Source organism: Vicugna pacos, chromosome 11 (genome assembly GCF_048564905.1).
Source record: "Vicugna pacos chromosome 11, VicPac4, whole genome shotgun sequence".
Taxonomy (NCBI): Eukaryota; Metazoa; Chordata; class Mammalia; order Artiodactyla; family Camelidae; genus Vicugna; species Vicugna pacos.
Genome location: NC_132997.1, coordinates 77,494,983 through 77,512,678, shown reverse-complemented (window position 1 = coordinate 77,512,678; position 17,696 = coordinate 77,494,983). Strand labels below are relative to the sequence as shown.

The 17,696-nt window shown below is 34.1% G+C and overlaps 1 protein-coding gene across 12 annotated transcripts in view; it reads right to left on the bottom strand.

Annotated features, from left to right (window-relative positions):
- BTRC (beta-transducin repeat containing E3 ubiquitin protein ligase) overlaps positions 1-17,696 on the bottom strand; it is a 150,420-nt gene that overhangs the window by 66,221 nt on the left and 66,503 nt on the right. For 9 of the 12 annotated variants that reach the window (XM_006210499.4, XM_031682715.2, XM_072971786.1 and 6 more), the window contains one exon: positions 5,804-5,881. The exons of 2 other annotated variants lie outside the window; for them this stretch is intronic. In XM_006210499.4, coding sequence (XP_006210561.1) covers positions 5,804-5,881 — 78 coding nt within the window. Of the gene's footprint in view, positions 1-2,893; positions 2,973-5,803; positions 5,882-17,696 lie in introns of those variants that run through there. One more of the 12 variants, XM_072971783.1, reaches the window with a different exon arrangement.

Below are 17,696 nucleotides of genomic sequence, written 5' to 3'. Positions count from 1 at the left end.
CTGTTTCCTTTATAATTTATTCACAATATCTCAAGTCTCTATATGAAAATACAGTTTTTATGGTCATTGTAACCCAGGAGTTCAATAATATTTTTTCTACTAAGTCAGTGATTACACAATTCATCAAAGAATGATTACACTGAAATAAAAATAAAACAAACACCAACCCCCTATACAGTTTTCCTTCCTCAAAGTAATTTTAAGAAAGCTGGTTATTAAATTGCTTCTTTTTGAAGAAGGGTTTTTCCAGCTAGACACAAATTGCCAAAGCATGTTTTTAAAAAAGTTATTAGACTCTGAAGGATTCCACCGAAGTAGGAAGTTAAATAAACAAATCACTTCATCAGACTTGGAAAGATCACTTTTGTCTTACTTAAGAGACCTACATTAATTACCTTTAAGGTCTTTTACACGGACTATTTAAAGTAAGTACAATTTATTTATTTATTTCAAATGAGGTGCTTTTTCCAAAGTATTAAATAATGTCTACAAATGCAAAAGCATTTTTATAAATAGGTAATTAAAACAGATGACTAAAATTAAGTCAAGCTGCAAAACATTACCCAGGATGCACTGTGATTTTTTTTTTTTAATAAACATCTCAGGCAATTTTTTTTTTCCATACAAAGCCCAAAGCACTTCAGGGGGAAAAAAGGAGGTAGGAAGTTTCATAGGGGGAAAAAAACCCACACATATATAATGAAATAATGCCAAACCCCAAACTACAGTATTTACAAGATAGTCCCTTAAGCATAGTTTGTCATATTGCAATTACACCTTGCCTACTGCCAAGTCAAAGTGCTTAGTATTGCCACTAGGGGGAGGAATGTCTTAACACAAAGCAACCGCAGATAGGGAACGGGTTTTCTTGAGCAATTATCAGAACAAAGCTCCCTTGGCTGTGTGTACCTTCTAATTACTCAATACAATTAAAATGACTAACCTAAAACAAATAGGGGAAAAAACCTTCCTGCCTGATATCAGGGACTTCATTAAACCCTTTTCCCTCATTAATCAAATCAGAAAGAAGGTAATGCTATCATATACAAATATTACAGAGCTATTAAAGGAAGTAAATTCAGTGAGGGTTTTTTTGGTTTTTGCTTTTTTTAAGGAAGAAAAGAACTGGCTCTCTTGAAAAAATAAATGTCGTGGTATTTACCCATCTGGATGCTGCTTGAAAACAAATTGTCCTCCAAAGAGCAGAAATACAGTATGTTTTCTCTCAGTTCACTGACTTATGAATGACTTGTTGTTGCTGTTTTGTTAATATACATGATAATGTCATTTTCTGTGTCAGTGATGTCCTTTTTCCTCCTACTCATCCAGCTGTACAAAGGAGCTATGCCAATCAGACCTCCATGTTTATATTGGGTTGTTTTAATTTTAAGTTCTTCACTGCTGTTTTTTGTGCATCTACTCCAAGGTAATGTTTAGAACACAGGAATTTGGGCGTGGGTGGGGGGAGGTGGTAGGAAAGGAAAACAGCTACTTACTCCTAAAAGGCTTATGTATGTAGTTCCTTTTATAAGGCCCAGTCATTAACAGAAGATGACAATGGAGTCATTTTTCTTTCAGCTGACAATTGTGACATTTTTCCAGCAGCGTGCAAGGTGTTGAAAACCTGGCAGCTGTTACCTCCTGGGATGAAGATACTTTTTTATCCTCCCTTGACAGTTTAACTCAGTGGGTCAGCACCTTTAAAGACTGCAAAGTATCCTTGAAGAGTATGGAAGCTTGAATTACTGCTCCCTCCCTAATCAATGTAAACCCTCACTGCAGGTGAAGTCTCCATCTATAGAGGTGCATGGGGGAGGAAAATGTAATGCCCTGAGCCAGATGGTTTTTATCTTGTTTTTAAAGAATAAAAGAACAAGCTAACAAGGGAGACAGCTACTTTGTTAGCTTCTTGGCCTCTCTCATGGCTTTGCATCCCCAGGGTTCCAGCTACACAAGAGAAAGAATACAGAAAAACGTAAACACTTAAAGAAATATAACTAGAGGGCTGGCATCATGCTGCTTTCAAAGAGTTGAGAGAGTTCTACTCAATGCTTTATTTATCACTGCCCACGTTCTCAGGATGGTAAGTGGACACATACACAAAGGGAATGGGGGATGGGGAAGGATTAGACTGAGGTCACAATTTACTCAATTACAGAGAAAGGCAAGGCTGACAGATCCTATTAGCACCAATGTGAAGCAAAGAAGGAGTTGCATGTTGTAAGGCTACGTTTCCAAAAAGTAATGAGTACTTTCATGTATCCTCCCAGGCCTTTGCCCTTGTTTGCAGATATGAATTAAAGCTATGAAAACAGTTATGGTTTCCTTGGCTTCGCATTTTAGGAATAAAACTAAAAAGAAAATTGTAGCTACTCTGTACATCCTTCAAAAAAAGTTTACTCTTGGTATCAGCTGGTCAGAAGATTATTCAGAAACTTAGAAAATTCAAAGAATACACTGAATGTCCCCCACTACCTCCCCACACTCTCCTGTCTTCTGAAATTGGAAATGAAATGGAAAAGCAGGTATACAAAATGACTTGGTGATATGGGGAGTAACGTCTCCTGACTTTCTCCTTCCATATATTCTTTTCCTTCTAATGTCTTTGTCAAATTTTGGAATTATGATTAAGGTAAACTCGTAATTCAAGTCAGGGAGTGTTTTTTCCTTCTCTGTTTTCTATTTTGGTGTTGTTTATTCCTTAAATGTTTGGTAGAATTCACCAGGAATCCATTTGGGCTTTTTAACAATTCAATTTTTTTAACAGACATAGGGCTATTCAAATTTTGTTTCACCTTGTTTTGGTTTCAGTAAGTTGTGTTTTTCAAGGAATTTGTCCATTTCATCTAAGTTGCCAAATTTTTGGTTTAAAGTTATAATATTCTCTTTTTACCCTTTTAATGTCTGTAAGGACTGTAGTGACAATCTTTCTTTCAGCTCCTCCAGTTAAATAACTCCAAGTTAACATGCAGTGGTCATAGCCTGCCGATAATGGTAAAACTGTACTTTAGAATATTACATGTAAACTCTAAAATTAGTTTAAAACAATACTAAACTTATTAGAACTTAGCATTTTAAAATCAATGCTGAAAGAGTTCCTAAAACCCCATTAGAAATAGTCTGCAAAAAAACAGGAACAGACTCATAGACCGAAAATAAACTTATGGTTACTGAGGGGGAAGGGATAAATTGGGAGTTTGAGATTTGCAGATACTGACTACTACATATAAAATATATAAAAACAAGTTTCTTCTGTATAGCACAGGGAACTATATTCAACCTAAAATGAAAAATAATGTGAAAATGAATATATGTATATATATGTATGACTGAAACATGCTGTACACCAGAAATTGACACAACATTGTAAACTGACTGTACTTCAATTTAAAAAAAAAAGGAAATAGTCTGCAAAATTGCAAAAGAATCTCAAGTCAAGGGATTAGCGTACATGATGCAAATCCTACTTACATCAACACTAGGCAAAAGGCAGCTTTGACTTCTATCTGCATAACTTGACTAAGAGGGAAGTGGGGGGGGAGCAAATGGCATTTCATTATTGTCATATGCATTAGAGAAAAGAAGGAGTTTAAACAGCTTATATATTACATCCTACACTTAAAAAATTGGTGGTGGGGTAATCAAGTTCAGGGCAGTCCTGGACAGCTGCCCTGTGACCCGCTTCTATTGACCCCTGCTATTCATCACTCATCCCTAAGATTGAGAGGGCAAGCTCCTAGGGAGTGACCACCACAATAGATAGACACAAGCCAACAGTAATCTGGTTCGAGCAAAAAACCAGATGGCACTGCAATAAATTTACAAATCTGCATTCATGGGGCTGTTAAAACACCCAGAAGCTAAAAGACTCTGAGGGCCCCAGGAGGATCTCCTACTTTCCAGTTTCTAAAGGCCATTTCTCTTTCCAAAAACATTGAGTTCATGCTCTTCACAAAGAGAATGGAGATAAAACCCTTTACAAAGAAAGGAGGGGGAAAGCCTCATGACCTAATTAATCTCCAGGGCTTGGATCTCAACACTGAATGACAGTGATTAGAAAAATCATTTTGGAGCACTAGGACAAATAAAAATAAACCAAAATCAATGGTTAAAGCAGAGGGGGATGAAGCAAACCTGCTAAAAAGCAATGAAAAAAACAACATTAAATCTCTTTCAAATACTGCACACAACAGATCTTGCAAGTAGAAAATGATTCAATAATGTATGCATTTATTTTTAAAATGAATCAGATTAGTCCCATGTGTGACCTGCTGGTCCATCTGTATGTGCTGGACTTAATAGGCACGATTCTCTCTCTTGCTTCAGTTTGAAGTATGAGAGAGATAAATTTAGTTTAATTTTCAACAGATCAGCCTATCCATTTTCCAAATGGACCATCTGGATCAGCCTATTAAAATTAATTTATAACTTTGTAGAGTGAAAATTCGTTTGTTAGCTTAAATAAAGTTGCCAAAACTTTTTGTCATGTCATTGTTTTCTGACAGTTGTTTCTGTATAGTGGGCAGAGTGTTTCCATCTCCAAATTTATCTTATTCAATATTGTCCTATATATTTAGATTTATAGATCAGGTGTTTATCACCAAATAAAGCTGTAACTGCATAAGATCAATCCCTGATCATATTTGGCTATTTAACAAAGCTTCCTAGTTAAAGTAACTGATTCAATTCTACTTACTAAACAATTATTTTTGTAAAAAAAAGGAAAAATGCCCATCCAAAAAATTTTTAACATATAGTAAATAAAAAATGACTGTGTCACAATTTCATGTACTTTCCCCCTACATTAACACTGTCTACAAAGTAGAGTCAGAAAGCAGAAGTAGAAATGCTTTGGCAACTCTGAGATCTGCGTTTCAAATTATTGACTAGCTAAATAAACAAGTCATCGAACCTCTTTCAGCCTCCATTTTCTTCATCCATAAACTGGAAAGCATATCTAGCAACTTTATAGGGTTTTTGTGAGGGTTAAGTGAAATAAATATCAGGTTCATAGTGGGCAGTCAACAAACATTCAATCTCCTTTTTCCTAAAATAATGCCATAAATGCAAGTAAATCAAAATTGTTTTTACTACTGCTGGTGCTCATCTTATCTAATTTTATATTTAAAATAAATACCTATTCTCTGGCAACCCTGTGAGAACTTGTTTTTGTTGCCAGTGGGAGATGGAAGACTATTTAGAGGTTGCTACAGGCAGTGAGAAGAGCCAATTTTTTGACCAAATTTTTTGAACGTTTTATTTTTAAAAATAGAGCAACATAGATTTGAACTTTCAAAGAAAAATGTGTTACTTTTGGGAAGTGGGGGTACCATGGTGAGTAAAAGTTATTTTAAAGTTGTCATCAATAATGGCCTTACTTCTAGAAAAAACAAACAAATACATTGCTCAGACTAAAAAGGGCTAACTTCCCTACAGGTAGATCCCTTTTGATTATTATTATTTTTTTTAATGTATGAAGAATCTTAACAGAAAAGCAAGGTTTAAAGTCAACTATTCTACTGTCTGCACCTAAGAAGCATTTCAAGTTATTTTTCCTGACAAGAACCTTATTCTTTGGTTTTGTTTACACTACACATAAGCAATTGACTGTCTGTACTTGTACACCTAGGATAATTTTTAAATGATTGGGAAAACAATGTTAACTGATTGAAATTGATGGTTATAGCCAGACCAACTTAGGGTACTCTTAATTTGAACTCCAGTGCTTAACGAATGGCAAATTGAGGGTTCCTGTCTTTTGTTGTTGGTAGGTTTTTATTTTAAGTAAGACTGAATTTCATACCTGTCTAAGTGAATTCTTCTCTGGTATTATCTTCCTAGGGGGTTCGCCATTATTACAGTCTTCTCTCTCTGAGGAATTCTGTGAAAGAAAGTAAGCTTTAATTCAATTCTCATTATCTTCAATTTTATTCTGTGGGAGTAAACTGAATTACACTTCTAATTCTGTAAGCTAGAATACCATGTATATTTATGCATTTATTTATTTGAAGATTTATATACATACAGACATACACTTACATAAAGGAAAACATATGCCCATGTATATAAATAAATGTATGTAGGGATCTAGGTGAAGAAGTATTTCATCTATATTTAAGCACTGCCCAGCAGATCATATTCATTATAAGTCTAGTTTATTGTTCTTTCAAAATGCAGGCTGGCATTGGATACAAGAAAGCTCCAGTCTATACTGCACTGATAATGACTTAAACCATGATTATTGCCTTCTCTTTTAGTTTTACTAAAATAATTAGTTTTGAAACCATAGTAAATGTTTGGTTGGTCCAAGTTCTCAAAGTCTAGAGCCTTCAAAAATAAAAAGTTATTTCTCCTCATTCTCTTCTCAGATTTTTCTTTTCTTTATTAAAAATAGCATAGTACTTACTTAGCTCAAAGCAATAAAGTTTAATCAGTGTTTTTGGTCTCAATAGAGTCCATTCTTGCCACTATCATGTCGAACAGCAGCTAGAAGACCCTAAAATATCAATGGGATTTTTAAATACTTAAAGAGAGGGAAATAACAACGCAACTGAAAGGGAGTTGAGTTCTAAATATCAACAAAGTAAAAAGGCAACCCATAAAATGGGAAAAAAACATTTGCAAATCATATATCTGATAAAGGATTAACATCCAGAATAAAGAGAGATGTTGTAAAAACTCAATAACAAAAAACTCAATTCAAAAGTGGGCAAAGGACTTGAATAGACATTTGTCCAAGATATACAAATGGCCAATAAGCACATAAAAGGATGTTCAATATCACTAATCATTTCAGAAATGAATAGCAAAACTACAAGGAGATACTACCACACATTCATTAGGAAGGCTACTATCAAAAACAAAGAAAACAAGATAACAGGTATTGATGAGGATGCTGAGAAATTGAATTCTTGTGCACTATTGGTAGGAATATAAAATGGTACATCTGCTATGTGAAACAGGATGGTGGTTCCTCAGAAAATTAAAAATAGAATTAAATGATCCAAAAATTCCACTTCTGGGTATATACCCAAAAGAACTGAAAGTAGAATCTCAAAGAGATATTTATACATCGTGTTCATAGCAGCATTATCCATAATAGCTAAAATATGGAAACAGTCCAAGTATATGGTGATGGATGAATGGATAAGCAAAATGTGGTATATACATACAACGGAGTAATATCTGGCCTGAAAAAGGAAATTCTGACACACACTACTACATGGATGAACCTTGAGGACATTATGCTAGGTGAAATAAGCCAGTCACAAAAAGAAATACTGTATGATTCCACTATTTATATAAGACACTTAGAGTAGTCAAAACAGAGAGATAGAAAGTAGAATGGTAGTTGCCAGAGGCTGGGAGAAAGGAGAAATAGGAAGTTATTGCTTTATGGGTAAGAGTTTCAGTTTTACAAGATGAAAAGAGTTATGGAGATGGATGAAGGTGATAGTTGCACAATATTATGAATGTATTTAATAACACCGAACTGTATACTTTAAAATAGTTAAGATGATAAATTTTATGTTATGTGTATTTTATCACATTAAAAATAATTGAAAAAATCTGGTAATCCCATGTAAATCAATATCTGAAGGCAAAATACAGAAAATCCAAATACATATTATTTGGGCTCTAGTTTCCACAACTACATTTGTAATGTTACTATTTTAGAATTTGCAGTTGATTTAATCATTACATTACATATATTCATCACATTATAACTGAGGAGTTACTTTATTTTTAGATCCAGAAATTATACCCAACATGAGTTTATCTGAAAATTTTCATACAAGTATGAAACCATTAATAGATCATAACTGTGTTTTAAACTTAAGTATTAGTTACACATGTTTTGCTTTACATCAAATACTATATCTTAAGAGATATTAAAGGATAAATAGCATGTACATAGTGTCAAAAGACCCTCTGTGGCTGACACCTGTGTGCCTTGTGTCACCTTGACAGGCCAGTATCTTAAGGTGTTCCTTTTGAGCAGAAACTCTTAGAAGGTTTAAATTGATATTTTACATTTATGACAATCACTTTAAACTTAAAGGACCTTAAAATCAAGATAAGAAGAAAAAAATGCTATATTAAGTAAGAGAGAGAGGTTCAATAGCTTCAGAGTTCTGCTTTTTCTCCCCATTTTGGAAAAAAAGGAATGCAAACTATCTACCAAAAATGAGGGACAGACATAGTTGAGTTAATGACTACAAAGCATTCCAAATAAGGTAACTAGTGATAAATATACCATTATAAGAGAATCAAAGGAAGGGAAAAGTCAACATTGAACCTATAAAATCAATTTATACTTAACTTTTCTTTTAAAAAAAAGTACAGATCAATGTTTTAAATGCCAAAATTAAATGTCTTATATAATAAAAACTTACTTAAGCCAGTACTCAATTTTAAACTTATAATTTGCACGTAACTATTTCCCAGACCATGGAGTTCTACACCTTTCTTTAAATGAAATACCATTACAGATCATCTAAACCTGTTTAATTCAATGTAAGGTCCTATATTTCAAAATTAATTAACTTTTGTTAAAAAATCATAATAAACTTGGAAGTGTAATTACTTTTTGGTGGAAGCTTATTACATTGAAGACATTATAAATCACATTTTTACTCTATAGGTGCTTGGGATGAAACAAAATTCTCTATACTAAATAACACAGTAAAAAATAGTGATCTGAACCTAACAGGATAAGTAGTAGCTATCTAGACCATATCCACAATTTTCTTCCTCCTGCCCTCTATTTTATCTGATTTAGACGGTAAACTACTGAGTGGATATTACAAGAATGTCTAAGGTATTAAAAGATGAAAGGAGCTAAAGGACAATTACTACCTGAAAGCAGAACATAGAGCTAGCTATAAAGAAGCTCCTTTCCCTTCTCCACCCCATCAGGACAAAGGATAGATACAGTATATATTGTGTTGTTTTAAAACAAAAAAGTAACTCTTAAGCAAGAAAAACATTGTTAGAACTAGTTCTTTTTTTAGAAAGATTAACGCAACATTTTTTACTCTGGACCATCCACCATGAGAAACCAAAGCAATTCCAAAAAATTCAACTCTTGTTGTTGCATAAAAATATAAGTAGGGACATTAAACAGTCATGATATAAGGAGCAAGGAGTAAGGTCCCTCCTAACAGTGAAGAGGAGAGCCAGAAAGCCAGTGAATAAGAGACAATGGAATAGCTCTACGGTCTTGAGAGTGGAGGAGAAAGATGATATAGCATATATACCTACGTAGTCACCTCAGTGGTTCTCAAAGCCTGCATGCCCTCCAACATCAGCCAGTAGCAGTTATTCCTTGTGTCTGTATCTATGATACATCCCAATAAGCAATGTTCACAATTGTCCTGGGTCATCAAGCTAGATTACATCCAATAAATTCTATTTAAGGGTAACTAATTGATGCAAGTAAAACTCATCTCACAAATTAGCAGATGACAAATAACAGGATGGTTACATAATTTCAAAAATATTTCTCCAAAAGACGTGTAATAATTACAAAAGAAAAAAACAGTAGCTTCACAGTGGAGAGATCCGATAGACACCACCTTAACATTATGCACCTTTTGATATGATGTACTGAGAACACATTATTACTTTCAAGGTAACCTTGCCAAAAACACACAACCTCAATGTGATTGTGAGAAAACAACAGACTAACCCAAAATAAGGGACATCTTACAAAATTACTAGCCTGTACTTAACAAAAAAATGTCAAGATCATGAAATACAAAGACTAAGGAACTGTTTCAGGTTAAAGAAAACTAAAGAGACATAACAATGCAACTTGTTATCTGAGGTTATGGGATGGGAGTACTGAAAAGAAAAATGATGGTAAACTCTCCTATACTGAATAGGGAAAAATAGTGATCTGAATCTAAGAGAAACAGGATGAGTAATAACTATCTAGCCCATATCCATAATTTTTTTCCTCCTGACTCTCTACTTTATCTATTTTTGATGGGTAACAACAATTCAGTGGGTATTATGATATAATATTTGTATAAAGGACATTATTGGAAAAACTAGAAAATTTTGAATAAGGTCTACAGATGAACTAATAACATTGTACCGATGTTAATTTCCTAGTTGTTTCCCCACTTTTAAAATTTACACATGGAAAAAATTCATTCTTTTTTGGTGTATAGTTTAATTCTGACAAAAGCATACAACTATGTAACCACCACCAAAATCATGATGTAATGCAGTTCCATCACACCCTAAATTAGCCTTTATAGTCAACTGCTTTCCCCAGTGATTCTTGATTTATTTTTTGTCTCGGTAATTGTCTTTTCTAAAATGTCATAAAGTGAATCATATAGTATGTAATTTTTTAAGTCTGTCTTTTTTCACCTAACGTAATACATTTGAGAATCATTCGTGTTGTTGCATATATCAGAAATTCTTTTCTTTTCATTGTCAGGTAGTATCACCGTATGTATATACCAAAGTTTATTTATACATTCAATTTCCTGACTTTGACAACTTGTACTTAGGAAACACAGAACAAAACATTTAGGAATAGAAGGACATTATTCTGTAACTAACTCCAAACAGCTCAGAAAAAAATAAAAAGTAAATGGATGTTAGTAAATATATAAATGTATAAGCAAGAGATAAAGCAAACATGTTAACATATGGAGAATTCATGTTAAGAGTATAAGAGGATTCTTTGTACTATTCTTTCAACTTTTCTGTAAGTCTGAAATTACGTCAAAATAAAAATTAACAAAATAGATGAAACCTAAAAGAAAATATGTTAAGAAATGGAAAAACAGAAGTCAGATAAGTGAAAAATAAATTGAGGGGAAAAATTCCATCAAATATAAACAAAAGTTATATTCTACCACTTAACCCTGAGTCATTTAGAAAAACCTGACTGCTCTGAACAACTCATTCACAACACTAAGATGGAACGTTTCATTATAGTAAATCATTTGCAGGATGCATTTATAGTCTTGGAATAACAGTATTAAATGAATATTAGTGTTATGTTAAAATATTTCTGAAAAAGATACTGTATAACTTTCTTTTATATTAACTTGAATATTTATCTCTTAACCCAGCACTTACTAGCTCAGAATTAAAATAGGCAGAATAAAAGCCTCACTGATAACTTCGAAATTAACTTCAAACTGGAAGCATTAGAGTTGTAACACCTGAAGACATGGTAACAGAAGTCTGGGTAGGGAAAAGTCTGTAAAGTGAAATACTGCTAAACCTCATGCATTAGATCTCAGGGATGTATCTTGGATAAAATATTTCCAGAAGCAACCTGGGAAATGAATAAAAAAGAAAAAGAATCACATTTTTTTAAAAAAAATTATTCAGATGATAAACATAAATAAACTGTCTCAAAATCATCATATCCAAATTTAAAGCACACTTAACTATTCTCAGCCATTCTAGTCTAGCTCTTTCCCTTCCAACTTTTCTTTCTATCCCAGACTTAAATCTTCAGAGTCAATTTTTACACATCCCTTCTCCCTTTTTTCCTTTGAATGTATCTCGCCAATTTCAGGTCATCAGTTTTTCCTTTGAATCATCTATTTTAATAGATTTAACTCTAGTTTTGCATTTTACTGTAGTCTAGACCACCTCTTACCAGTGTGATTACTATTGAGATAGCCGTCTGGCATCCTTGCCTAAATCGACATCTGCTCCATTTTATACACTAATGTCAGAATTATTGTTCTAAAAAGAGATCACTCCCCTGCTTTAAAAAAAAAAAAAGTCTCTTCCACCATTTACACATTACTTATCATTCTCCAAAATAAGAAAAGCACTCTCATCCCTGTGCTTTTGCTAAGTCTATTCCTTCAATGTGCAATAGCCTTCTTCCCCAATCTCTTCATGTACTAGAATCCTGATTCAAGAGTTAACTAAAATGATACCTTCTCTAAGAAGGTATTATCCCTTCCTCCCCCTACTCCTAGTCTACCTACCCCCAGCTGGAATTAATTACTCTGAATTAGCACTTTATTTCTATTTTAGAATTTACTTATAGCTCTCTATATTACATCTCTGTATGAATAAGCTTCCCACCATCACCTTGCACTGTAAGCTTCTTCACGGCAGGGCCAGTTTTTTTTCATCTTCATTTTCCAGTGGCTCAGCACAAAGCTTGCGAGTATAATATGCTTTAAAATGTCTGTTAGATCGAATACTATTGCTAGGTTAATCTTTCTAAATACCACTACTATCCTGGTGGTCTTTTTTCTCAAAAACTTTAAGTGGCTTTAGTTTTTATGAAATCAAATATGAAGTTCTAGGCCTGGTTTTCAAGACTTTCCAGAATTTTCCACTATATTATATCAAGTTATTTCCCTCAACAAACATTCTCTGCCTTGGTTATGCAAGTCCCTCCACAGTTTCATAAATTTGTGATTTGATCTTGAAATTTTCAGGCTAGAAGGGATCTAGTCTAGCTCCCTCAACAATTATAAACACAAGAAAATTATTTAATCTATTCAAGTCCTACCCACTCTTAAAAGAAGTTTCAAGTATCATCTTCTCTAAGAAACCATACAACTACTCCATCTTCTTCTACTAGAAATTCCTTAACATTTTTCTTTGGTCCACACAATTTGGCACTTAAATAGATAAATGTTTGCATGTTACTCTCAACTATCCAATAAGATTGAAAGCTTACTGGGCAGACTTTGGGGCTCCCTCTACCTCCCAACACATTAGCTAATACAGAGATAATAAGGGCTTAATAAATATTTGAAACCCTACCTCACACTAGCTAGCTAGCTTTAAAATGGTTTTCATAGCAGAGAACTTCAAAGTGATAGCCCAACTACAGTCCTACCATACCACTACATTAATGCCAGCATGATAATTTACAGGAGGAGTTTGCAAGCTCCTGCTCTATAGATTCTGCAAATACAGTTCTATTGAAACTTAACCACCCTCATTCATTACCTTTTGTCTGTGGCTGCTTTCACACCACAATGGCAGAGATGAGTAGTCAGAGTTCCTATGGCCCACAAAGCCTCAAATGTTTACTCTCTGGTCCTTTACAGATAAAATTTGTCAACCCTTTATTAAGAAGGAAAAGTTCTATGGATAAGGAAAGCATTCCTAACTTTTCAGTTTTTGTTTGTGGTATCCAAAACAAGAAGTAGAGACGTTTTTGTGGTAGCACACAGCAGGTTTATGGATTGGGCAATATTCTCCACGATCTCATAAGTAGCTTATTTACTGTTTTCAGTTATCTATTCGAACACACAACTCCTGATGACATGGATAATTAAGAGTTGATTATATAATCAAATGAAAAAGTAAACTAATTTACACAGTGATGAAAAGTCAAGCCACTCATAATGACTTATAATAATCTTTGAGTAAGCATCTTGCTCAAGGTTGGATGGTGCAACAGAGCCTGAGTCTATTTGAATAGAGATCTGTTACAAATAAAATAACCAGCTACAAAACTAGAAGTCACATTTTCCACCTATGCCACATTCTTCAGTGGGAGAATTCAAAAGACATTGTAATCAGGAAAATTATATTATTTTAGCAAAGCAGGTAAACTGCGGTGAATTAAAACTCTTGATTTTAAGTCATTTGTTCATCATCATGTAAAATGACAAGCCATGTAAAGGGAAAAATCTTGAGACCTATTCCTATAGCTAGTAGCAAACATCGTATGGTGGGCTTGACTGGTACATTAGTAACTGGATTCATATTTTTCTCATTAACTTATTATATCACTTAGAGCTAATTATAGCCTCCAAATATACACAATTTTCAATTTTAAAAAATAGGAAAAATTACTCTTCTACAGGTTAAAAGGTGATTTAGCTACATGGATAAAAATCATTCAAACTCCTCAATGATAGGTGACAAATAAAACACTATGTGAGTGAGTGTATATGTGTGTGTGTTTAAACAAATTTTAATTCATCTTTCTAGGACACAGTGGAGAAAACTTAGGTCATTTAAGTTCAGAAGCTGATTGAAGAATCCTATTCAAGGACCAGTTTCAGGGAGGACCTCAAGTGTCCTCATAAGACAATATTCTCTGGCATGTTTTCATGCACATTGCTTCTCCAGCATGTTTATCATTTGACATATTCTATTAAACCACAACCACATCAAAGCCTCCCTATACTGCTAAACTTCAATAAGATCTACCAGTTAAAGCTTTCAAGAAGTGATATTTTCTAGTAATACACCAATCCAAGCAAGTGCTAGAAACCAGATAAAATGGAAAGCACTCTCTGGGAAAAACAAACATACAGGACTTCCATTAGTACTGCCTTACTCCCTATGACAGAAGTCCCCCCCCCCAAAAAACACCAAGTAGGATGTTCCCTCTGCTACACTGTCCGACACTAATTATGAAACACTTACAGATGCAGCCTTTCTCAAAATGCAAAGGGATTGTGTATATTTGCAAAGAACAAGTAATTTTTATGCTTGCAAATTCTTAATCCTGTTTGGAGCTGTCAGTAGGGGTTAATGGAAGCCTTGGATAGGAGAATTCCAATCTGGTTGGCAGATGGATAGGTTGGTTATAGCTGCATAACTATGTCTTGCCTGCAGGCACAATTCAGAACACTGTTAAAGCAATATAAAGTCTCTGTCAAGCTGAACCATTTGGATCAGTAGCAAGGAGAAATAATAATAAAAAAGAAGTTCATTTCTGGGCCTTGTGCATTTATGCTAGTATGCAGAAACTGATTAATTGTCATAGTGTGCTGGTCTTCTATACCTCAGATTTCTACTTCTGGAGTAGATTTTGCATGCTAATATAATCATTCTCCCTCTTGAGACATTAGCAAATAATCAAATGAAAAACAGGATCATAATTTACTGAGATTCGAGCAATTCTCTATGCAAATTTGACTTGTTATTGCTGCTGCCTCGTTAATCTGAATGCCTTTGACAAACTCCTTTGATTTATGAACTCATGACAACTCCAATGTGTGTATATTTTGCTAGATTGACATTATCATTAAGAGTGGGTGGACTGAGCTCACATGAATGGCTGATTTTATTCGCTGGTGTCTGCTGCTCAACAGCTGAGCATCTCCTCCTCACAAAGCCCCTGAGCGTCAGGCTCTTCCCATCTTCCCATCCATTCATCATCTCGATGTTAATTGGCCCAGGCTTTAAGCAAATTTTCAACACGATTTAAAGGCACGATGACACTGATTACTGACCCTCTGCCATACGGTGCCTATTGATTAACCTGACAGAGATGATGAGCTTGAGGGAAACTAGGTGTGTGGGGACCTCGGGGGGAAAAATATATTGTCTATGCAGGCAAACACTTGTCATTACCTCACAAGCCAGAATTTGCACAGCACACATTCTTAAAACACACTACCACTTTAACACCTACAGCTAACGCAAAAAGTGCTTTCTGTATTCAGATATTACATATATGTCATGTCAAAGCCCATGACACATTCAGTATTTAGAAGAACTCCCCAGATAGATGTCTGCCTTTCAACCAATTATGCTTGTGCTGGCTGATGTATGGATTTTAGGTTAAATTCAAAGAAAGTGCTGGGTGGCCTAGCAGTGTTGTATCATATCAGAGAGGAATGAGAACAGGAAAACAAACTAGGCTCTTGAAAACAAATAGAGGAAGTAGGAAAAGAAGGAGTAAAACTGCTGCCATTCTACCACTACTACAATAAACTGCCATTCTACCAATATTACAATAAGAGGTACTCTTTGAAAGGAAGAAAACAACCCGATTTTACAAATTTTATTTTCTGTTCTTCAGATGCTACTACCTGATTCCAACTGTCAAACTACTTCTGACATAGAAATTACCAATAACTGAATATTTTAAAATAAAACTAATATTTAAGTCTAACAAACATACCCCTTGAATTCTTGCTTGCCCATTTTCAACAACTGCTATACAAACCATGGTACTTGAGGAAACTGTGCAGGATATTTGAAGTTAAGCTTCATGAGAAAACTAAATGCTTTATTATCTAAGAAAAATATTAAAGTTCATAATTAATAGTTACTGAACACACACATTAGTAACAAACAGAAATCTGTTTTAAGATCTGCAAATTTACACAAGCAAAGCCATGTAGCACACTATCAGGGATCAAACAAAAACCATCTTTAGATAGTAAAGGCTCTTATTTAAAACAAAGCTAACAAAATATGTTCCTTCTGGCCACATATCACCTTGTTTACTTACAAGTCCTGGAGGGACAGCCAATATACAATTTTAAACACGGAGATTTTGGAGCAGTTCTAACAGTTACTTCAAAGCTAAAATAATATAAAACTGAACAACAGCCCAGCTGTAGTCCTTATTACGGTGACATCGACTGTTAATGTTAGAGATCAAATGTTTTTTAAGTCAAACTGCATTGGTGCCTGTTACACTGAAACATGTAGCTTACTCCCTAAAAACCTGCCTCCTGCTCTTTTAAGATAAACAAGCTCAACTAAGCACTGAGATACTCTGATAAGAAGGATGGAAGAGACGAGCTGTATTAGAGAGTGACAAGGCAAGGACATGAAGGAGTAGCATTGCTTTTGTTAACTTTCGATTACAGAATATACCATAATATAGCATTTTAATATTTCAACATTAAAAGTATAGCTAGTATAGGATAGATTTCTATCTATAAATAAGGGGAAGAGAAAAAAAAGCTAAAACAGTTCTTTGTTTTGTGAACAGGAGAGATATTACACAGCTGTCTGAACACATCCAGCTTTGGGACTTCTTAATCAAAGGTTTGAACATCAACTTAGCAATGACTATGAGTACTATATAAAAGAATTTATAATCATGTTAATATGCTCCACATCAGATTTTGACTCTAAAGGTGATTTAAAAACACAAACAAAAAAATTCATACCTTGCCCTTCCAAGTATGATTTTTAAAATATTTTATTCTGCTTAATATCTCAATGCAGTAACCACACTATATCTATTTATAACAATATAGCCAAATATTTAAAAAATCTCAATAGACTTACAAAGGGGGCATTTGTATACTACTGCAGGTTTTTTTTTTTTCTTAACAGAACCCAGATGACTATCATTCATTCAGGAAGAAAAGGGTTTCATGTATATGTTTTCACTGTTCAAACTACAATGAAAAATTTTAAAAAATACAATAAAAATGTACAAAGTAGCTAAAAGCCACAGTAAAATGAATAAAAATTTACCGGGGGATTTGGGATAAAAGGACATACATAATTTTAAAACTAATCTCACCTACTATGGTGAACAAAAGTATAAATAGTTTAATTTACCTCTTACCTTTAAGTCTACATGAATCTAGAAGAATTTTTATTTTCCTTTTCAAGATACTACCTTTATGATTATGTGTTTAGGACAGATCCTTTCATGCCACAATTTTCTTTGCTGCCATACTTACACAATATTTCAGCCAGAGATCCTCTGCATATAGCTTTGTGTGAATTAAGAGGCAAACATTTGCTTCTACTAATAAGGACATCTGGTTATTTTTGTAACTCAAAGACATCTGCATTCTGTAGATCTTTTTGACTTCTCAGAATGGGGTTGAGAAGTACAGAACCCTCCGGATGTATGCCAAAATCCGTTCTGTCATCTCTGTTCCTGATTTTTTTTCTGCTAAATGACTTTCATCACCTTGGATATCTTCCCTGCTTTGGTGTTCCCATTTTATTACAATTCGACAACTCTG